General features: G+C 41.0%; 1 protein-coding gene across 4 annotated transcripts in view; it reads right to left on the reverse strand.

Annotated features, from left to right (window-relative positions):
* Positions 1 to 24246, reverse strand: part of GALNT13 (polypeptide N-acetylgalactosaminyltransferase 13) — a 474320-nt gene that overhangs the window by 137804 nt on the left and 312270 nt on the right. For all 4 annotated transcript variants that reach the window (XR_013996206.1, XM_081095196.1, XM_081095197.1 and 1 more), the window contains exon 9: positions 4571 to 4751. Coding sequence is in view for 3 of the 4 variants with exons in the window: in XM_081095196.1 (XP_080951322.1) it covers positions 4571 to 4751 (181 nt within the window). In the remaining variant the exon portion in view is untranslated. The remainder of the gene's footprint in view (positions 1 to 4570; positions 4752 to 24246) is intronic.

A 24246-nucleotide genomic window follows, 5' to 3' on the forward strand; every position in this document is an offset into this window, starting at 1 on the left:
AAAAATAAAAATAATGAAAGTGGCTCCCTTTCAACATTCATTCATTTATTTTGTCTTTCATTCATTCTTTTAATTATTCAGCCTATTTTTTTTTTCAAGGACTACACAGACAGGAAATTACTAAGCACTGGAAATGCATGTATCTGAACTACCTTGGATATAGAAATGATAATAATAAAAGTGAAACAATATGATACAGAGTAATAATGTATTGGCCATGGTGTCAAAAGTACAAGGAATAACATACTTTCTAGAAAGGAAGAACACCCAGTTTGAGAAAGAGCTGAAGTGTTCCTGAAGCCAACCAATAAAGTAGATATTTTATAAACCATATTGAAAAGAAGCAATGTTGTCAGAATTCAATTCATAACAGATCACTACTTAAAAATCGCATCTTTAATAACTGCATAAGTGAAAAAATAAGATTCAGAGTAGTGCTGGTATAAAAAATAGGATTCTCTTCACAAAACATCTTGGACAAATTAACTGATACATGGTGGTGCTTCTAGAAAGGAAAAATTTCCTTAGCCAGAATATCAAGGTGGTTCAGAAGAATCAAACAGAGTTCAGTATAAACTTTTTAGAGTTCTTCATAAATATGTGTGTGCTTATGACTATCCTATCTAATAATAGACAAACGTGGTAATTAACCATACCTCCGCTATGCTTCCCATTGGCTAATCAGCAGGATATGCAAATTAATTGCCAACAAAGATGGCGGCCGGCAGCCAGGCAGCTGAAGTGAACAGGAGGCTTGCTTGCTCCAGTGATGGAGGAAGCCAAGGTTCCCCGCCTGCCGCGGCCCAGCTCTGAGCTCCGGAAGTAACAATGTTGCAATTATAGAAGCTAAACAAACCCCAGAAACCTGCTTTCAGCCAGCTGGGGCCTCAGAGATTAGAGCGCCAGTGATGGCAACAGAGTTTCAATTATAGAAGCTAAACAAACCCAGATACCTGCTTTCAGCCGGCAATGGCCTCAGAGCTGGAGTCGGCTCTCAGCTCCAGTGACAGATATAGAAGGTAAATAAATCCCAAAATAAAAAAAGAAAAGAAAAGAAAAGAAAAAGAGGCTGGGAGCTTCAGTCACCCGCCAGCCTGAAAACAGCCCTCAGCCCCTCACCCAGGCTGGCCAGGCACCCAAGTGGGACCCCCACGCTGATCTGGGACACCCTTCAAGGCAAACCAGCTGGCTCCCACCCCTGCACCAGGCCTCTATCCTATATAGTAAAAGGGTAATATGCAAACTGACTCTAAAAACAGAAAGACTGGGAATGACTGCTCATTATGACACATGCTGACCACCAGGGGCAGACGTCCAATGCAGAAGCTGCCCCCTGGTGGTCAGTGCGCTCTCACAGGGGGGAGCTCTGCTCAGCCACAAACCAAGCTGATGGCTGCCAGTACAGCAGTGGTGGTGGGAACCTCTCCTGCCTCCTCAGCAGCACTAAGGATGTCTGACTACAGCTTAGGTCTGCTCCCCGCTGGCAAATGAACATCCCCCAAGGGCTGCCGGGCTGCCAGAGGGATGTCTGATTGCCATCTTAGGCCCAATACCCCGGGGAGCAGGCCTAAGCCAGCAAGTGGTCATCCCCCGAGGGGCCCAAGACTACGAGAGGGCACAAGCCGGGCTGAGGGACCCCCTACCCCCGAGTGCACAAATTTTTGTGCACCGGGCCTCTAGTTATACTATAATTCTCAGTATGAATGTGCGGGTATATATGCCTCTAATCTTCCCCACACCATCTTCCCTCTTTATAAACTTACCTGTTACACAATGAGATAAAAAATAGAAACCAAACAATTCTAGACAATAGCAAAGAAATCTGAGATTTTGATTGTAAGAGTAACAGAAGCCATCGGTAATGACAAAAATAGTTATCCACTCTAGATGGCTTGACACCATTCACATGACAGACTCCTGGCTGCTTCAATACAACCCACTTTATCTGTTTTTGGATGATTTGAAACCTGCCCAGGGCTAGAATTGGTTTTAAGCATCCAACTCCAGTTTCCAGCTTACTACTCTTCCTTTTCCACTGAGAAGCAATTTAATGTTTCATGTTTTTTATTTTCTCTCTGCTCACACTACAGCGGGCAGGTTCCATGCTTGGCAATGCTGTGACTGAGACATACATAAGCATAAATGCCTCTTAGGAAACTCCTACAGACTTCCAGCATATTCCCCAAGTACCCTTTCTCTGCTTTCCAAGGTACCTTTCTGGATTTAAATGAGCCCGTTTTATAAGAACAATAACTTCCTTAGTGGTATTTATTGTAATGTAAAAACTACACATTCCAGAATATTCAGTCCCTTCCCAGTAACAAGGTGTCATTAGTTCCAGAGAGCAAGCTTTGTTTTTCACCCTTTAAACTCTAAAGCTTGTCATTTTATTAGTTTCAGAAATGGTTCCACTGTTTATCTGCCTTTTTTGCTCAATGGGGAATTATACAAAAGAGTTATACATCACTTTTACAAATAGTATTCATCAAGAGTGAATATAATATATATATTTACAATTATTTCAATTACTTATATTCCTAAATGTAAGGAGTATGTAATCACACATTACATACTTCTTCATTCCATTGCTCCTTTCTTCATATTTGAATTTATATATTTCTACAAGTAATGATTTATATTCAAAAAGGATCATCGAAAGAAAATGAAAAGGTTGTATAAATGAATAGCTGTGAATTTTACATGCTCTTGCTGAACTAAGTTTGTGAGCATCTGGAATGGCTTCCTGCTGTAAAGGGAAATACATTTAAGCATGAAATAGTGTATCTGGCAATAGCTGCTTGACACAGACGAAGTCTTGAAAATGTGTGAAAAGTCCTTCTCCTAATCACACATTTACACATGCCTTCCTCATTTTCCTTTTCTACAGATTAATGCTTGATCTTCATAGGAAAGTTCACCCTGCTCACTCCCTTCACATCTATAAGAGTTTCACAGCCTCATATAAACTTTCAGAAATCAGAGTCTGTCAACTAGAAACAAAACAGGCTTGTGTAAGCCATGTAATCTATAATATCTATAATAATAAAAGCATAATATGCTAATTAGACTGGGTAACCAACAACCTTCCAGACGTCCTTCCGGATGAAGCCGGGGCTGCGAGGGCTGAGCCCCTTGCATGGATTTCGTGCATCAGGCCTCTAGTTGATTAAAATATAAAAAAGAGGATGTAGGCATGGATTTTTGTTATTTTTATGGGTTTCCTAACAATGATATTGATGACCATAGGGCCTACATAGAAACTATCAAAACAGAACATTGCCGAAACCGGTTTGGCTCAGTGGATAGAGCGTCAGCCTGCGGACTGGAAGGTCCCAGGTTCGATTCCGGTCAAGGGCATGTACCTTGGTTGCGGGCACATCCCCAGTAGGAGATGTGCAGGAGGCAGCTGATCGATGTTTCTCTCTCATCGATGTTTCTAACTCTCTGTCTCTCTCCCTTCTTCTCTGTAAAAAAATCAATAAAATATATTAAAAACAAACAAACAAACAAAAAAACCCAGAACATTAAAGTTTATCTTATTGTTATATTAATTTATGCTTTGGTGTCTGTGAGATCTGGAAGGCAACCCTGTGTCATCTTCTTATTTGTATCTTCTCATGCTTAATTTTTTCCTTAAAAAATAAGTAACATCTCAGAGTAATTTTTTTAAAAAATTAAGTAACATAATGGTTGGAGAAACTCTAGAAAATTATAAAGAATAAAATTGGTTACAATCACACAACCCTGTAATGGGATTTTCTCGCAAGGCTTTCTTTCCTTTTGTAATGACTTTCAATTTTTTTTTAAATTGTTAATACTTTACTAAAATTAATTTATGTTTTATATGGAAAATTAATAATGTTTTATAAGAAAAATTTAGAAGATACAGAGAAATAAAAGGAAAACAATAAAGTTACTCATGTCACCACCCAGTGATAGCCCAAATTTACTTCCATTTCTGTATCTATTTTTCTCTGTAATAAAGTAGAATAACATTTTATTGCCCCTATTAAGCTTTCTCACATACCTATTGATGATTAATTTACTGTTATTAAAAAGTATTTAAAATAAAAAAATATCTGTATAATTTTCTATCTTGTTTCTGTAGGTCATTTAACCTTTTGCGAGTCAGCTATTTAAGAAAATAAGGCAGTAGAAAACATCTCCACTTAAACATTATCAAAATTTCTTACCAACTCAGTCAGTTTTATATGTGAAACAAGGAAATAAAGGCTTCCTTTTCTTGAAAATAAATTATTTTCTTATATTGACCTGATACATGTTAATTAAATTTGGAGTTCTCTGTGTACTCTTTGCTCCATTTTTCTAATATAATGCTTATGCAAGAAAGAAACAAAGAAAAAAAGATACTTAGGCATCTGAGATCAGTATAGTGTTTCTCATTTTAGGTGAAAATTAACTTCATAGTACAACTTTCTCAAACACAACTTTCTGCAATATTATGGTGATGACATTTTATTTAAACTAGCAAAAATAATGAAACACATATTCAACATCCTTAAAATTATATTTTCTCCTGCAGAGAATGAAAACTGTCAGAATTGTTTACCTGGGGATATGATATAGAAGAAATCTTTAAATTCATCCATCCACACTTCTGCCAGTCTCCTGTTGTTCTTGTTGATGACATGACCAGTGCCACCAGGAAAGGTGTATGGAGTTGCCTTCCGAAAAACATGACCCACATGAGAGCAAGTCACAATCTCCAATGAGCCTCCACATTGCCAAATCTGGGGGAAATAGCAATTGTTGTAGAATAGTCATTGCAGAAAATGCAGTAATATTGTCTGAGAAAAAGCTGAGGCTAAGGCAAAATCGTCAGATCTTATATGGTTCAAGCAAACATTGGATGAACACAATTTAGAACTAATATACTAAGGTTTGGCAAAGGATTTTAGTTTGAAATTACTTAATATGTTTAAATACTGTAGCATTAGAATCATAGAAATAAGACAATTATTTTTATGTGTCTTTATTAGACTACCTAATTTTTAGTTTCTAGTAGTTAACCTAATTGCTGTTTAATAGATAGTATTTGGTATCCAATATTTGCAATGAATGAATAAATTTGTATATGTTAGATGCATGTTCAATAACTAAATTTGATTTGAAGGAAAATCAGTCTACTAGTATTATTCTGCATCCATCTGGAATTTTAAATGACCATTAATTCCCAGTTGTCCATATCTCCTGCATGGTAGGCCTTTGGATATGTTATTAGTGTTATTAAAATGTGCTAGGATTCCTTTATATATCCTCAACATTTGTGCATCCTTCAAAGCCCATCTCCAAGATAATTTCTGTTTAGTATTTAATATGTGTGTTTTATATTTTAAAATGCTTTTATGAAGAACTAATTGCACTGTAGTGTAAGCAGTGGTTTACTCCACTATCACTCCTTTCAATTTATGAACACTTGGAAGACATATGGAATGTATTTCTTGTTATCCTAGATTTACTGTGAAATTGAGGCTATGTATTAAGTAAAGTACCCATAAATATTTATTTCTATACAATTACATTGTATAATGGTAAGTTATACTTAATAGTGTGTGTTTAATATAGACAGATATTATATGTATATGTTATATAGATATATAGTATATAGATATGATTTATATATACATATACTATACACATTCAGATATTGATTTCATACATATGATATATTACATATGTAATATAGTTTTTATCCCAATAAATAGAGTCATAGTGATTGCCATATGTAATTGAAAGGACCTGGTTTTATACTGTAACTAATGTTCTTATTTCAAGAAGAGTTGCTTATCTTTAAAGAAAATATTTTCTCCAATTGGTCCCACAAGTAATATTCATCTTAGAAGAGGGCTGCTATTGGGCTTAGGTGTGGTATGATATTCATTTTTACCAGAAAATGAAAGATGCTAAGTGACAAGATATACTAGAATACAAGAACACATGGTATTCATCAACTATGTTTTGTGTTACATGTACAAGCTATCTTTTCTCATTTTCTAACTGTCTAAAGAGTATAATGCTAACAGAAAAGATGTTACAATCCAACAGTGAAATGATGAAGCAATATAAAAGAATGGAATTTACCATTCCCCTCAAAAGACAGGATAGCTCATTCTTAATTAACCAAAGTGTTTAACTAATTGGTAACTTTCTCATCTTTCTAGCATGGAAGCTATAAACCTTCTTGTAATTACATACATCTTTACATTCTCCCCTAGTATTGAAATAGAGGAAGTTGACCCTTCTCCCATCAGAGACAAATTCATACTTGTCAGTCTAGATCACATCCCTTAAATGTGTCCTAAAGACTTCACTGGTTTGGTCCTCCCCTTAATCTTCTCCTGAAACATGAATCATTCCCCTCATTACTACATTATTTCTATCTTCACTTAGTATCACCTAAAATGTCCTCTCTCTCAAATAGGTTAAAAAATATAGAAGCAAATTTTAAAAATCACTAAATACAACAAAAACTCCATTCCTCTGTTCAAATTTGCATTCAACATTTTTCTGTTTCCTCTCACTGTAAATTAACATAAGATTTGTATTGATATAGGCTGTTTCCCATCCTCCATTTTTCTTGGTTTTTTTTTGTTAATCTTCCCCTGAGGATATTTTTTCCATTGTTTTCAAAGAGAGTGGAAAGAAGGGAAGGAGGTGGGGAGAAACAAAGGAGAGACAGAGAGAAACATTGATGTGAGAGACATTGATTGGTTGCCTCCTACATACGTCCCAACTGGCCTGGGGATCTAACTGCAACCCAGGTACATGCCCTTGACTTGGAATTGGACCTGAGACCCTTCAATGCCCGGGTCAATGCTCTAACCACTGAGAACACAGGCCAGGGCATCCCTTCCTCCATTTTTATCCATTCTTTTATTCATTGTGAAATGCTTCATATTTCTGTAGCTACCCCAAAAGTGTCATGGTGAAAATCACAAATTTTCCCCTTGATGAACACATAGTGGACTCCTTCTTAGGACTTCTGATCCTACTAGCATATGGATGGTGGCCACAAACACAAGTGGAACCACACTGAAACAGTAATAGGCAGCTCTCATAAAACATGATACCAGTTAGGACCTGTCATTCTCTAGCCCGCCTATTTGATCCTATACCCTGGGGGACTGGCATCCCAGAAAACCCTTCCAAGCACTTCTATCAGCATCGTCCCCAGGAGAGAAGACAATGTGAGATATGTATTGCTTTCGAAACCAAAGCTTTAAATTACTAGTATTTTTAATAACTTAAAATGACCAGAAAGCTACAGAATCTGTTCCAAATGACATTGGGATTAGAAAGAAATGTTCTTCAGAGCATGAAACAATGATTGGAGAAAAAAGTAAAACCATTTTAAGTTTGTACCCCATTAAATTCAGACTATACAGTAAGCCCTATTGTATATAAATTAGTGATTGGCAACTGTCCTTAGGGTTCCCAATTTACCTTTTTGCAAATATAGATTGTCACTGTGGTTGTGTAAGTGAGGGCACTTTATTTGCATTGTGCCATTTCTTGGCCCTACCCTTGTTTGTAGATTTATGGATTCTATTGCTAAACAGTCACTCACAAAAAGAGAATGATATCTAGTTTAAAATCTTTTAAAAGTAGGTTTCAATGGTTTCACTTCTTTCCTTCCTAAAAGGCAGTGGTGAGGCTATATGAAAGTGCTGATTTGGGGTAATCCTCCTAGCCTGCAATGAGATTTGTGTGTGCAAGTATTGGCATAATGCAAAAATGGTTGTTGATTTACAAGACAGAGGAAAAACCTGTCACTGATTCTGAGTCTCACAGATGGAGCCAGTTCTTAAACACATTTAGGAGAGATTAATAGAGGTAGAGGTAACCGTTCCATAACTCGGTGAATATTGGCCTGTGTTTTGCTTGTGAGCCATAGTCGACTAACTCCTGGAACAAAGTGAGCACTTTTCCCTTTGCCATCTGTGTGCACAGAATGTGGGGATAAACATTCATATGGCATTTCCTAGGTAGAGTCTCTCCCCCAAATTTACATGAAAATAAAAAGATCAAGGTAGGAATACATAACATTATGCATTAATTAGAGTGATATGGTCATGATAATACCCAGTTAATATAAAAACAAAACATTTAGTTGATCAAATATTGACCAGGTAGTTACCATGTACTAAGTAGATACAGTTCCCAGAAAACAATATAGTTCAATATTAAAGTGAAAAGAATTCAAAATGAGTGGAGTCCCCTGTGCCTACCATGATAATGTCCCTAAGTGTATCTTCAATAAATATTTTGGAAGGATGGAAGAATGAAGGAAAGGAGAAAAGGAGGAAGAAAGAGTATGACACAGTCATTAAGAATTTGGGTTTGGAAATAAACAAATAGAAGTTTTCTAGTGATTCTGTCACTTAGGATCTATGTATACTTGTGAAAATTATTTCTTAATTTTCCCTTTGGAAAATAGGGATAAAAATAACCACTTCCTAAGATCCCGATGAGATTCTGTGTATCAAGTACTGTGCCAGACACTTCATATAGAAAGAAGTAAATTGCTATCTGTATATTAACTTGTTGTTGTTGTTCAGGGAAACACACATCTACAGATTATCAGCTTATTCTTGCTTCTTAGAAATATTTTATTTAAGACTTTTTTTGGAATTACAATAACAATGTCCAGGAGGTTAGGTAAAGTAAGGAGTTTTAAAAAATAGCCAATTAGTCTCCAAATAGAATACTACATTTTGTCCTCTAAAATTATTATAGTGTCTGAACAAAGAGTATACACTGAATAAAACACAATGTCTCATCCACATGAACACATGATGTCCAAATTATTTTGCATCATCGAGCATATCTGATTGTTATTTTCTAGGCTTCTAACAAATTAATATTTGTACATCATATCTCTCTCAAGTACATTTGACCATGTACAAAATACAAACTGTCCTTTCATCCACAGAGGATTGAAGCTAGTTAGTCACTTGTCTTTGTTCCCAGATATTTTCATGAGAGTCTTTTGATGATGGAGAAAGTTATTAATCAAAATGTAAAATGCCTGTTGCTCATTTGATTATCTTCCTGATTTTCTTCTCCTAGTTAGAAGACAATTAACTAACATGCATTATTCTTTTCATGTTTTTTGGCATCTGCATCAGTGACATTTTAATTAAGGTTCATAAACTTCATAAGCTTCAACTTTGAATCTCAGTTCAAGTGCTACTATTGTTTCTAATTTTACAGCTGTTGTGCCAAATTCATGCAGCTGCTTGTTTTTATACTAATCTTTACCCCCTCCACCTCCTCCCACACATATACTACCTCTGGCAAAAAGTCTTTATAATAGCCTAAATAAAAACAGCAGTATACCATGGAGGCACATAGCATGATGATTATGAGTGCAGGCTCTAGTTCCCAAGACCATATCCTAGCTCTGCCATTTAGTAGGGTGGATGCATCTTTCTGTGCTTAAGGTTTCAGGTAATAGTGTGAGACCAGGAGAATCTACCTCACAGGGTTATTAATGAGGATGAAGACAACCTGATGCACATAAATATACTTAACCTTTAGGTGAAGAATGGATCAGGATGGCGCTAATAGGAGAGATTTATTAAGGAGTTATTGCATTAATCTAGGAGAGAGATGATAATGACTTCAACCAGAGTGATGACAAAGGAAATAGAGAGTAGAGAGGAATATAATAACTTGACACAGTTTGGGGAATTAAAACTAAGAATTAATGTATGTGCTTTCCCTTTCTATGATGTTTTCCCTACTAGGCCCAACTCACATACATTTCTTCTGGCAAGTAGCTCCTAACTATATGCTAGCTTTCATTTATCTCAGTATTTCCTGACTCATAGCTTTTATACTTACCTCTAGACCACCTCACCCCATGTAGCTTAGTTCTATATAGGTTTTCATCTTGTGAAATGTTCATGTGTGTATTAATTCACACATTAGTCTTATCTCTCTAACCACATTATTATCTCTTCAAGAAGAAGCATCACATGTTCACATTATGAAACTGAATTTCATCATCACATGAAATTTAAATTCACTTTATGCAATTGGTATAATCCACATATAGCGAAAAATATCAGAACTTACATACACTATTAAGTCACTGCTTTCAAAGTAATACATAATGATTGAGCTAGTCAATTAATACAGCAAAATCTGAAAAAATCACAAAGTGTACACAAAAGATGTCTCATAAAATGCAATTAGGAACAAAAGACATTCTTCTTAGTTCTGACAAAGGAAAAACTAAAACAAGATACTGATGAGTTAATTTTCAAAACATTTCTTTCTACAGTCAATGTTTCTTTCAAATAATCCCTGTCGGCACTTCAATTCTACACTTTGTTAATACATACTCAAGTACACTGATGACAAATTCTTACAATTGAAACAAAATCTAAATGAGTCTGCACTGAGATCCTGAAGGCACTATGATCCTTAACAGGTTGACACAAACACAAAAGGCATGGAAGTCATTATTTAAAAGGGGCAGGTATAAGGGCTTCTGTATGCATCTCTATTCATTCCTGACATGAAGCTTGCTAGTTACTCCTCATAATTGTTTTGATTAGGGACAGGATTCTTTATATTGTTTGTTTGACTCTTGGCCTAGTTTTCACTTCAGAGTTTAATTGGGGAGATTTATGTGATTTTGAAGAGGTCTCTAGAGCTGGAGTGATATTCTGATATCATCCTAACTTCCCAAGATGAATTCCTACATCAAGCTGCTGTGACCTTCCAGCACTCACCTGAGTTGTCAGAGATCATGGATTCAGCATGGTGGTTAGGCATTTATATATTTTATGAAATGATCTCCCCAATAATCCTAGTACCCACCTAACATCATACATAGTTATTACAATATTATTGACTAGAGGCCTGATGCACGAAATTCATGCAGGGGGGTGGGAGGGATCTCTCAGTTTGGCCTGTGCCCTCTCGCAATCCAGGACCCCTCGCTCCTAACCACCTGCCAGCTCGCTCCTTACTGCCTGGCTTGCTGCTCCTTAGCACTGCCGTGGAGGCGGGAGGGGCTCCCACTACCACCACTGTGCTCGCCAGTTGTGAACCTGGCTTCTGGCTGAACAGCGCTCCAGCTGTGGGAGTGCACTGACCACCAGGGGGCAGCTCCTGTGTTGAGCGTGTGTCCCCTGATGGTCAGTGCACATCATAGCAACCTGTCGTTCTGGTTGTTAAAACGTAACGGTCGCTGGGCTTTTATTATATACATGATATTCCCCTATGCTGCACTTTATATCCCCATGACTCTTTTGTAACTATGAATTTGTACTTCTTAATCCCTGCATCTTTTTCACCCAGTTCCCTAACCCTCTCCCATTTGGCAACCATTAGTTTGTTCTCTGAATCTATGTGTCAATTTCTATTCTGTTTGTTTGTTTTATTCTTTCAATTCTGCAATAAGTAAAAACAAATGATATTTGCCTTTCTCTGTCTGACTTATTTCACCTACCATAATTCCTTATAGGTTCATCAATGTGTCACAAACAGTAAGATTTCACTCTTTTGCCCTAACCGGTTTGGTTCAGTGGACAGAGCACTGGCCTGTGGACTCAAGGGTCCCAGGTTCAATTCCGGTCAAGGGCATATACCTTGGTTGTGGGCACATCCCCAGTGGGGAGTGTGCAGGAGGCAGCTGATTGATGTTTCTCTCTCATTGATGTTTCTGACTCTCTCTATCCCTCTCCCTTCCTCTGTAAAAAATCAATAAAATATATTTTTTAAAAAAGATTTCACTCTTTTATGGCTGAATAATATTTCATTATATGTATTTATCACATCTTCTTAAACAAACAATCCAATTAAAAATGAGCCAAGGATCTAAACAGACATTCTTCAAATAAGACATACAGATGGCCAATAGACATATGGAAAGATAATGTCACTAATCATCAGAGAAATGCAAATTAAAAAACACAGTGAAGTGTCACCTCACACCTGGTTGTCAACAATAAATCAACAAACAAGTATTGGTGAGGATGTGGAGAAAAGGAAACCCTCATGCTCTGTTGGCGGGGCTGCAAATTGATGCAGCCACGATAAAAAACATTATGGAGGTTCCTTAAAAAATTAAACACTAGAACTACTTTATGACCCAGTAATACAATTCTGGGTATTTATCCAAAGAAATCCCAAATTCTAATTCAGAAAGATATATGCATCCAAAATTTCAATTAATATTTTCCTACTTGGGGAAACTGAATTTTTGTTGGTTATATTAGAAGTACATGGTACAAATACCATTCTCCAAATAAGAGAAATTACAAGAGATGACATTGTAAAACTTATTATGAGGCAATCAATGGGTTTCCTCCTTATCAGATTTGGGATTTACCCTATTTTAGAAAGGTCACAAATGTTACCAAAAACTATTTTAAAAAAAGGAAAACCACAAAGAACTTTTGTCCACAAGATAGTTTTTCAAGAAATAGCCATATACTAGAGTAATTTGAATATTTTATTTTCACTTTGGCATTAAATGTAGACAATTCTGAGTTGCATCTATATCATTTCATATATTACATTAATTTCCTCCTAAAATATCCAGTTATCAAGTACTTTCCCTTACAAAGTACTATTCATCTTGACTTAGAAATGATCTACTGAAAGCCCCAAATTCAAAATCAATCCTTTTATACCTACTCATTTTCTGAAGGACTTAACACATTAATCCTGAAATAATTTCCTTTAAGTGATGTCTCCAAACTTAGTGTACTTCCTCTTTTGTCAAAGAATTGGCAAGTGACTCTTCACGTTGGGTACTGAGGGGAGTACAAGGAAGAGAGAGAGAAAAAAAATAGAGCAGAAACAAAGAAAGGTGTGCTTTTACTAGGTATGGCTTGAAGTGGAGGAATTATTTGGAAGTGCAACTGAGAGAGTATGTGTATGAACCAGAGAGTATCAGAGGTATAGTGAGGTGGTTGTGGCCACAGATGGAGTCTTTTTTTTTTTTTTTTTTTTTTTTTTGAGAGAGAGAGTGGAAAGGAGAGAGGTGGGTGGGGGGCGGGGAGAGAAAGAGAAGAGAGGAGAGAGGAGAGACAGACAGAGATAGAGACAGAGAGATGTGAGAGAGACACATCGATCGGTAGCCTCCCTCACAATCTCTGACAGGGGTCAGGGATTGAACCTTCAACGCTGGACTGGGAATTGAGCCCCACACCTTCCTGTGTGCGGGCAGAAGCTCTAGCCACAGAGAGGCACCAGCCAGGGCACAGATGGAGTGTTTTTTGTTTGTTTTTATTGTTGAAAGTATTACATATGTGCCCCCTTTTTTCCCCATTGACCCCCTTTAGCCCTCCCCTGCCCCCCTCCCACCCAGGCCTTCACTACACTGTTGTCTGTGTCCATGGGCTATGCATACATGTTCTTTGGTTGATTTCTTCCCACCCACCCACCCCTGCCTTCCGTCTGAGATTCCACAGTCTATTCCATGCTTCTATGTCTCTAGATCTATTTTGTTCATCAGTTTATTTTATTCATTAGATTCCATATAGGAGTGAGATCATGTGATACTTCTCTTTTTAACTTCACCTCCCACTCTTCTCAAATACAAATACCCATTCCCAGCTGTTAAGACACATAGTGGAGATGCCTCCAACATACACATGCCAACATGTACATTCCACTTTCACTTTTTGCCTCTCAACAACTTTCTTCACCTTGGAGATTCCTAATCTTCAGAATCACCATGCGTTATGTCCACTTTATTTCTCAGCTTCAGGAAAATTGTCACCTGTCATTATTCCACATTTTATTAAGACTGATGCTACCGTAGAAACTCCCAACACCTCCCCCCGCCCCCTTTAGATTTCAGAGCAACACAGTCCTATTTGCGTTATGGCAAATCTCCCATCTTCTGATTAAATGACATGGATGAATACAGCAGACACGAAATGAACAAGCTGTCTACCGGATATTGAAAATCCTACGTAATATAAGGTGGTTCTGCTTAAGAAAATTAGTGTCTAGCTTTTCATATTTACAAAAAGGTATTGCTTTTTTATTAGCATAGATTGTCTCAAGCAGATAATTTATAAAAAAGGAACACAAGGAATAACATGCGAGACAGTCACACTTTTTCATCATTCGATAATCAATAATCTTAAAGTGTAATAAATACTGGAGGTTTTGGAAGTATTTTCAGGGCATTTAAGGGGATTATTAACTAAGACAAAAGTAGAAGTTTTAAAATCTGTGCTTTCCTCGTTGTACAGTTAATCCTACAAATAAACCTCAACCGTGAGAGGATTGTATATTGATACAATTATTGAAAAATGGATTGAAAGGATCTATGACTTATTAAATGATATCTATGTCCACGTCTGGGTATTTTTCCAAAGAAATCCAAACACTAATCCAAAAAGATATATGCCTCCAAAATTTCAATCAACATTTTCCTACTCAGGGAAGCTGACTCTATTTTAGTTATATTAGAAGTACATGGTACAAATACCATTCTCTGAACAAGAGAAAGTATGAGAGATGACATTGTAAAACTTATTATGAGGCAATCCATGTTTTTTTTCCCCCCATCAGATTTGGAGTCACCCTATTTTATAAAGGTCACAAATGTTACCAAAAACAATTTTTTAAAAAAGAAAATCCCCAAAGAACTTTTTCCACAGTAAAAATGTAATATTTTGCATCTTACATTGGCTTCCTCCACTGTCCAATGATCTAACTGCCTGTCAGATAGCATTATCTGCTGCTTCTGGCCACAGAGCACCTCAACAGAACAGTTGTGGATGCTGCCCTAGAATTCATGCCAGAACAGTCCCCTTTGAAAGTCAGTAGACCACCTGTCCCCAGCTGCAGTGTGTGACATCTCCCGTTCTTTCATGGATGCCAGAGATGCTTAAAAGAACTTGGACCGGCCCGGATGGCATGGCTCAGTTGTTGAATGTTGACCTATGAACCAGGAGGTCCCGGTTCCATTCCCGCTCTGGGCACGTGCCCAGTTGCAGGCTCAATCCCCAGTGTGGAACATGCAGGAGGCAGCCAATCAATATTGATGTTTCTATCTCTCTCTCCCTCTCCCTTCGTCTCTGAAATCAATAAAAAAAAAATGTTTAAAAAAAGAATTTGGATCGGGTAGGGGAAGAAACCTGGTAATTCAGAAAGCTATCCTTCAGTTACTCAGTTTGTCCCTTTGGAACTGTCCACCTCACCTGATTGCAGCTATAGCATTTTCCTGTAAACAAAATTCCCTGCATCACTTGAGAAGTGGTCAAATGCCTTTCAAAGGCAAGACCCCATGATAAATTTGAAGAGAGGAAATGACCTCTCCCACTCCAGCATTTTCCCACAGGCCCTGGCTGGCATCTATTCAGCAAATATATACAGGCCATTGACTTTGTGTCAAGCACCATTCTGGGCTTGGGGGCATAGAGAAAGAATCATCAGACATGGCCCTCTGTCTCTAAGAAGCTCATAGGACAGGCCAGTTGTATGAGAACTGAGCATGTTAAAGTCCAGTCATCAGTTTGCATTTGACAGTGAAGAGTCCTCTCAATCCTATAAGAAAAGGACTGTTTTAAGAGGTACTCACCCGAACCACAATCCTTTCATAGACAGACATTTCCACTTTGAATTACTTACATTTTGTTTCATATCGATATTTTTATAGGAAGCTATAAGTTTTGCTTCAGATAAATACTTTCCCTAGGAAGCACATAGAAATCTCTAATGCCATCGTCCATGGAAAACTATGATTCCCTTCCAAAAATCATCTTACCAGCATCTTTTTTTTTTTCTGTAAAATGTTTAGTATGATAAATGTGAAACCTATACAAATATCCAAATTAGTTTCACATCAAGCGCTCATTATAAATAACCACAAAACCTGGTGTGAGGGAAGGTAATCCTCTACTTTGACAGTTTTAGATTTTTAAAAAAAATAAATTGGTAGTAATCAATGCTAGTTATATTATGCTTTAGAAGAAGAGTAAAGAAATAACCATTTAGCATGTTACTTTGCTCACTTATCAGTCACAAGTGTGGAGAATACAGTGCGAAATTTATTTCTCCAGACATGATGCTTAAAGCACAGCGAAGATAATTTCCTCATCTCTGTTCCATCAGAATTGCAAGATGCCATTCTTGTGACATGCAAGGGTTGTTTAATAGAGAGCATCAATGCTCCTTCAAATGCTTGCTGAAGAAGCCAGGTTTAATCCCAAACTTCCTCCTTGTCAAGCCCCAATATTAACCCCATCCTCTCTGTCAATAATCTTTTGCTCCCTACTTTTCTTGTGTTCAAGAACAGCTGACCTGACTTTCTATTCATTCCCTCCTTGAAACTCCAATAATGCCTTCGTTTCTTCTTTCCATTTGTGAAGAGAGTCAAATCTCCTTTCCAAAGTTAAACCCTGTCCTTGGGAACTTGAACTCAGAATAGAGGACTAGGAGACCAGGAACAGAGGATGTGAGTTTGATGTTCAACCCCGCCAATTTCTAGCCACATCACTTAGTTTCTTTGAGACTCAAAAGTGTTAATCTAATTTAATAAAAGAGAAACATGCAAATTGACCATAACTTCCCCATGCCCCAAGTCATGCCCACCAGCCAATCAGAGCGACTATATGCAAATTAACCCAACCAAGATGATGGCCCGCAGCTATGGAGCTGGAGCAAGCAGGAAGCTTGGTTGCCCCAGCGATGGAGGAAGCCAAGCTTCCCAGCTGCCTGGTCAGCTGCAGTCTCTGCTAAAGGCAACAAAGTTTCAACAACCCAACCAAGATGGAGGCTGACAGCCACAGAGCTGGAGCAAGCAGAAGGCTTGGTTGCCCCAGCAATGGAGGAAGCCAAACTTCCTGCCTGCCTGGCCAGCTGCGGCCTCCACTAAAGGCAAAAAAGTTTCAATTATAGAAGATAAATAAATCCCAGATACCTGCTACCAGCCAGCCTCCACTGAGAGGTTGGGTGGATGGGGGCCGTGGCCAGCCTGCAAACAGCCATCAGCCCCTCACCTAGGCTGGCCAGGCACCCCAGCAGGAACCCCTACCCTCATGGGGCTGTGGCCAGCAGGCAAACAGCCACCAGCCCCTCACCCAGGCTGGCCAGGCTGGCCAGGCACCCCAGTGGGGACCCCCACCCTGAAGGGGCTGTGTCTAGCCTGCAAACAGCCATCAGCCACTCACCCAGGCTGGCCACACCCTCACGGGGTGAGGGTCCCCACTGGGGGCCTTGGTCAGCCTGCAAACAGCCATCAGCCTCTCATTTAGACTGGCCACGCACCGCAGCAGGACCCTCCACCCTGAAGGGGGTGTGGCCAGCCTGAAAATGGCCCTCAGTCCCTTACCCAGGCTGGCCAGGCACCCCAGCAGGACCCCCACCCTGATCCAGGACACCCTTCAGGGCAAACCAGCCGGCCCCCACCCATGCACCAGGCCTCTATCCTATATAATAAAAGGGTAATATGCAAATTGACCCTAACAGCAGAATGACTGGGAATGACTGCTCACTATGACACACACTGACCAGCAGGGGGCTGACGCTCAATGCAGGAGCTGTCCCCTGGTGGTCATTGCGCTCCCACAGGGGGAGCTCTGCTCAGCTACAAGCCAGGCTGATGGATGCCAGTACAGTGGTGGTGTTGGGAGCCTCTCCCGCCTCCTCAGCAGTGCTAAGGATGTCTGACTGCAGCTTAGGCCTGCTCCCCGCTGGCAAGTGGATATCCCCTGAGGGCTCCCGGGCAGCCAGAGGGATGTCTGACTGCCAGCCTAGGCCCAATACCCGCAGGGAGCAGGCCTAAGCCAGCAGGTGGTCATCCCCTGAGGAGTCCCAGACTGCGAGAGGGCACAGGCCAGGCTGAGGGAAGCCCCCCGAGTGCACAAATTTTTGTGCACTGGGCCTCTCGTTATAGAATAAGACAGTGTTTTGGTAAGGATATAATGAAATAATAGCCTAAAACGGCATTGTAGACCAAAAAGTGTTACAGAGTATTTTATTTCTCTATAATATTCTTCCAACACCTGTAGGTATTTACTCATCAATGCTTCCTTCCTCTTTCTTTTACAATATCATCTAGGTTTTTTAAATTCTTCCTACCAGCTTATATTTACCTTATCCCCTCTGATAAAATAAAAGAATAACAAATATAATTACTTTGTCATATTTACCCTTTAAGTTACTATGTGTTTTCTTTCCTATTTTCTGGGAAACTTCTTTAAAAGTTTTTATTTTCTATAAACATCTTCACAATCCAATTTTCTTAGCATCTTACATTCAAACTAGAGGCCTGGCGCATGAATCTGTGCACATTGAAAGGAAATTAATTAGAAGAAATATTTCAAAGGCCAGGGAGGGACTGCGGGAGAGCTCCAGGCTGTGTACAGCCCATCTCGCCTAGTCCCAATTGGCCGGACCCCATCAGCAAACTGACATACTGATCAGAGCATCTGCCCCCTGATGGTCAGTGCATCATAGCGATTGGTCAAACGGTGGAATGAATTGTCGGACACTTAGAATATTAGTCTTTTATATATACTAGGGGCCCGGTGCACGAAATCCGTGCACTGGTTGTGGGGCGGGGGGGGGGGAGTGTCCCTCAGCCCAGCCTGCCCCCTCTCACATACTGGGAGCCCTCAGGCATTGACCCCCATCACCCTCCGATCGCCTGATCGGCCCCTTGCCCAGGCCTGACGCCTCCGCCAGAGGTGTCAGGCTTGGACAGGGGACTCCCATCTACCCCTGATCACTGGCTCTGGCCCCCGCCCAGGCCTGAGGCCTCTGGCCCAGGAATCATGCCTGGGCAGGGGATCCCCATCTCCCTCTGATCGCTTGCTCCACCCCCCGCCCAAGTCTGACGCCTCTGACCCAGGCTTCAGGCCTGGGCAAGGGGACCATCATATCCCCCCAATCCCCGGCTCCGCCCCCCACCCAGGCCTGATGCCTCAGCCAGAGGAGTTGACCCTCATCACCCTCCGATCACCAATCACCGGATTGGCCCCTTGACCAGGCCAGAGGCCTCCAGCAGAGGTGTCATGCCTGGGCAGGGGACCCCCAGCTCCCCGCGGTTGCAGGCTCCGCCCCTGCCCAGGCCTAACGCCTCTGGCCTAGGCGTCCGGCCCAGGCAGCAGGGACCTGCAGTGGCAGCGGGGGGCTCCGCGATCGTGGGCTTCGCTTTAGGCCCAGGCAAGGGACCCCTAGCTCCTGGGACTGCCAGCTTCGACCTTTCCCAGCTCCCATCGCTGGCTCCACCCCTACTTCCTGCTATCACTGGCCAGGGCTGCAAAGGCCCCTGATTCTCCAATCATGGCTGGGGGGCAGGGCAAAGGCGGCCCCAGGTTTCAGATCACTATCAGTGGCAGGGGGCTTCTTCCTGCTTTCCCTTTCGCCTCCCTGCATTGTGCCTACATATGCAAATTAGCCGCCATCTTGTTGGCAGTTAACTGCCAATCTTAGTTGGCAGTTAACTGCCAATCTTAGTTGGCAGTTAATTTGCATATAGCCCTGATTAGCCAATGAAAACGGTATCGCCGTACGCCAATTACCATTTTTCTCTTTTATTAGTGTAGACTAGAGGCCCAGTGCACAAAATTTGTGCACTTGGGGGGTAGAGGGGCAGCCCCTCAGCCTGGCCTGTACCCTCTCACAGTCCAGGAGCCCTCAGGGGATGTGTAACTACTGGGTTAGGCCTGCTCCCGGCATTAGCACTGCTGCGGAGGCAGGAGAGGCTCCCTCCTCCGCCGCTGTGATTGCCAGCAGTGAGCCCAGCTTCTGGCTTAGCGGTGCTCCCCCTGTGTGAGCACACTGACCATCAAGGGACAGCTCCTTCATTGAGCATCTGCCCCCTGGTGGTCAGTGCATGTCATAGCGACCAATTGTTCCACTGTTGGGTAGATTTGCATATTAGCCTTTTATTATATAGGATAGATATCTTCATTCTATCATCTGAACCTACCCATGAAGCATTTTAGGACATTTCATCATTGTTCTCTGCAGCATTTGACACTGTTGAAAATCACCACAACTTTCTAAGTTTGGGTGACATATTTGTTCTTCCCTGATAGCTTTGACTTAGCATTTACTTTCTCTTCTTTCTCCCACCCCTACATGTAGGTGCTACCTAAAGACATGCCTTGCTGGTCTACTCTTCTCATTTTCTTTCTTGGCAAACTCACCCATTCTCAGACACTTATTTAAATTTAAATTCCAAAAAGGTAACAATCAACTTGTCACTCCCCTTATACTTTGCCTCGACTCTGCAGCACGTTTCCAACTTCCTCAGGTACATCTAACTTTCCATGACATTAAAGAGTCAAAAGTTTCCATTCTGTTCTCCAAATATGAAAAGAAAGGTTGTAGTTCCTGAGGACTTTTCCTTTAGGAACAGAGAAATCATGGAGTCTTTCATCAGGTGTAATTATTATTCAAACATGTCATCACAGGCTGAGTGGGGAGCAGTTTGCCCTTAAAATGTTTATTTATAGACTCATATCTTAGTTCAGGAATTGCAGAAGTTATGATTGATCAAACCAAACAGCTTTGATTGGCCAGTTAAAAATACAGAATATAAAATTGGTTAACCAACGAAAACACAGATTTTAAAAATATAAACAACAAATTTGGTTGACCAATTGAAATTGAAAAAAAATTACAAGACTGAGATCACATATTGCTAAACTATGAAGTAATAAAATTAGTAAAATTATAGTCAAATCTTTGACAATGGAGTAGTGCATGCAGACACATATTTTAGTATTCAAGCACATCATGGCGACACTAGAGGAGTGCTAATAATCCTACACCAAAATTTTAATTTCAATTCTAGCATATTTCTAGTGTAAACCAGTGGCTAATTTTTATAATTAAATGTTTTAAGAATGTGTAATTCATCATGTTGAATATTTACATGTGTAGTGAAAACAATTAAGTTGGATTATTTTTAAGATAATTTCAATCATGTATTAAAACTCTACAGCTACCTTTTCAATGGTACTTAAGACTCAGTATTATGCCGAAACCGGTTTGGCTCAGTGGATAGAGCGTCGGCCTGCGGACTGAAAGGTCCCAGGTTCGATTCCGGTCAAGGGCATGTACCTGGGTTGCGGGCACATCCCCAGTAGGAGATGTGCAGGAGGCAGCTGATCGATGTTTCTCTCTCATCGATGTTTCTAACTCTCTGTCTCTCTCCCTTCCTCTCTGTAAAAAATCAATAAAATATATTTTTTAAAAAAAAAAGACTCAGTATTATTGGTGCTGAATACTCCTGAACACATGGTTCAAAGTCTTCCCTTAACATTATTTCACACCCTCGAAAGGGTCACCCTTAGTATCTCGAATCTGTTATTGCTGAAATCAATTTGCCGTATTTAAATAAAACTCATAATTGGTTTCCTTTTTAAACTACATTTCTGGTTGACTATAACAACCCTGAAATGATTGGTAGTCATTGCTTAAGGCAGACATCACTAAGTGTGACAGTATAATCATAGCTTAAGATGTTGCACATTTATTGCAGTAGTTACCATAGTGATTTAAATTTTGCTTTTTAACAAAAAGTATATGAATTGGAATGCATTAAATTTGGCTAGCAAGGTGCATGAGGTTTCCTAACAGAATGCACACTTACAGAAACAGCATTTGTAATTTTGTCCTACAAATCTTTAAGGCATTAAATATAGGTATATAAAAATAATAGCTTTAATTTCTTAAGTTTTTAATGGATACTTCATTAACTCTGTCACTTGAACCCTACTTCTGCAATATACATATTTAATGGTTTAGTAATACTTCATTCATATAATTTTCAAGAGAGAAAATAAAATGAAGGGGGGACAGATATTCTAGCCTGAGCTTAGGTATTGCTCAAAGCACAAAGGAGAACCACAGGTGTATAGACTGTAAATTGAGAGCTCACCTATTTCTAGCCCCTGCTTTTCTTCTGCTGTTTATAAAATCCTTGACTTTTTAATTAATAAATTCTTCCTGACTATCCTTGACCACAGAAATCTTTTTTTGCTTTGAATGTAATGCACTTTATATCTGCACCTTGAAATGGCACCTTGACCATAATTCACTCTCCAAACTGATTGAGATCAAGAGCCTTATCTTGTATGTACACCATTCACAGGGTTTAGTGCAAGTATCCTATCTAATAAAAGAGAAACATGGTAATTAGCCGTACATCAGCTACCCTTCCCATTGGCTAATCAGGGCGATATGCAAATTCACTGCCAGCCAAGATGGCGGCAGGCAGCCAGGCAGCTTGAAGCGAACACAAGGCTTGCTTGCTTCAGTGACGGAGGACTCCAACGTTCCCTGCCTGCCACTGCCGGCCTCTGAGCTTGCAGTTTGAAACATTGTTATAAATATAGAAGCTAAACAAAACCCCAGAAACCTGCTTTCAGCCAGCCTGGATCTCAGAGCTGGAGTTAAAACAGTGTTTCGATTATAGAACCCAAACAAACCAGATACCTGCTTTCAGCAGCCAAGGCCTCAGAGCTGGAGCCAAGCCTCAGAGCTAAAGCTGGCCCAGAATAAAAAAGAAAAAGAAAAAAAGGAGAGGTTGGGAGCTTCAGTCACTCGCCAGCCTGAAAACAGCCCTCAGCCCCTCACCCAGACTGGCCAGGCACCCCAGTGGGGACCCCCACCCTGAAGGGGGTGTGACCAGCTGTAAACAGCCCTCATCCCCTCATCCAGGCCTGGCCAGTCACCCCAGTGGGGACCCCCACCCTGATCCAGGACAAACCAGCTGGCCCCCACCTGTGCAACAGGTCTCTATCCTATATAGTAAAAGGGTAATATGCCTCCCAGCACCGGCATCAGTGGAGCCGCGAGGCCTCCCGGCACCGGGATCAGCGTGAAATGGGGCAGCGCCCAAAACCCCTGATCGCCCTGTGGCTCTGTGTGTGACAGGGGGTGGTGCCCTACTCTGTGAGTGACAGGAGGGAGCTTCTCAACCTCCTGATCGGCCCTGCTCTTTGCATGACAGGGGGGAGCTCCCCAACCCCCTGATCAAACCTGCTCTGTGCATGACAGGGTACGGAGCCCCAACCCCCCTGATGGGCCCTGCTCTGTGAGTGAGAAGGGGCAGTGCCCCAACCCCCTGATTGGCCCTGCTCTGTGAGTGCCACGGAGGTGGCGCCGCAACCTCCCCATCGACCCTGCCTTGAGTGTGACAGGGGGCGGTGCCCCAACCCCCCAATTGGCCCTACACTGAGCGTGACTGAAGGTGGCATCGCAACCTCCGGATCCGCCCTGCTCTGTGCATGACAGGGGGCGCAGCCCCAACCCCCCAATCAGCCCTGCTCTGAGCCTGACCAGGGGCTGCACCTAGGGATTGGGCCTGCCCTCTGCCACCTGGGAGCAGGCCTAATCCAGCAGGTCGTTATCTCCCAAGGGGTCTCAGACTGCGAGAGGGCACAGGCCAGGCTGAGGGATCCCCCCCCCCCCCCGAGTGCACAAATTTTTGTGCACCGGGCCTCTAGTCCTATATAATAAAAACCTAATATGCTAAGTGTCCAGTTGTCCAGTCGTTTGTTCAACCAATCAAAGTGTAATATGCTAATGATATTCTAAGGCCGCTCAACTCACTATGACATGCACTGACCACCAGAGGGTAGACAGTCGACCAATTTACCAGTCACTGTGATGTGCACTGACCACCAGGGGGTAGATGCTCCAACCAGTAGGTTAGCTTGCTGCCGGGGTCTGGCTGATCAGGACTGAGCAAGATGGGCCAGACAAGCCCTGGAGCCCTCCTGCAGTCCCTCCCCTGGATGGTCAGCCTCCTGAGTCCCACCCCTGCCCTGATCGTGCACCAGTGGGGTCCCTCAATCTGGCCTGTGCCCTCTTGCAATCCAGGCTGAGGGGACCCCTTCCCCCCTACTCCTTGAGTGCAGGAATTTCATACACCAGGCCTCTAGTACATATACTAGTATAAATACTTATATTGGTTAATGGCTAAAATGAGAGGATACTGATAGCTGGCTGCTACAAAGAAGTAATCTACAGTATAATGCAAACATTCCAAAATGCATTAAAGATTAAAAAACTAACTAATTAATGGGGGTAAATGCCAAAGTCCATTATGATAATATCTGTAAAAGAATTCTATGATGTGCTATTCAAATGTAAAGCCTCATCAGAAAATAAACTGCTAGAGAGTGTGGCCTGGCCTGTTATGTTCATTTCTCTATCTCTAGTTTCTATCACAGAGCTTGGTACATAGTAGGTTCATATAAATGATTCACTGAATAAATGCATCAG

Source organism: Myotis nattereri, assembly GCF_964212035.1.
Source record: "Myotis nattereri genome assembly, chromosome: 7".
Classification (NCBI taxonomy): domain Eukaryota; kingdom Metazoa; phylum Chordata; class Mammalia; order Chiroptera; family Vespertilionidae; genus Myotis; species Myotis nattereri.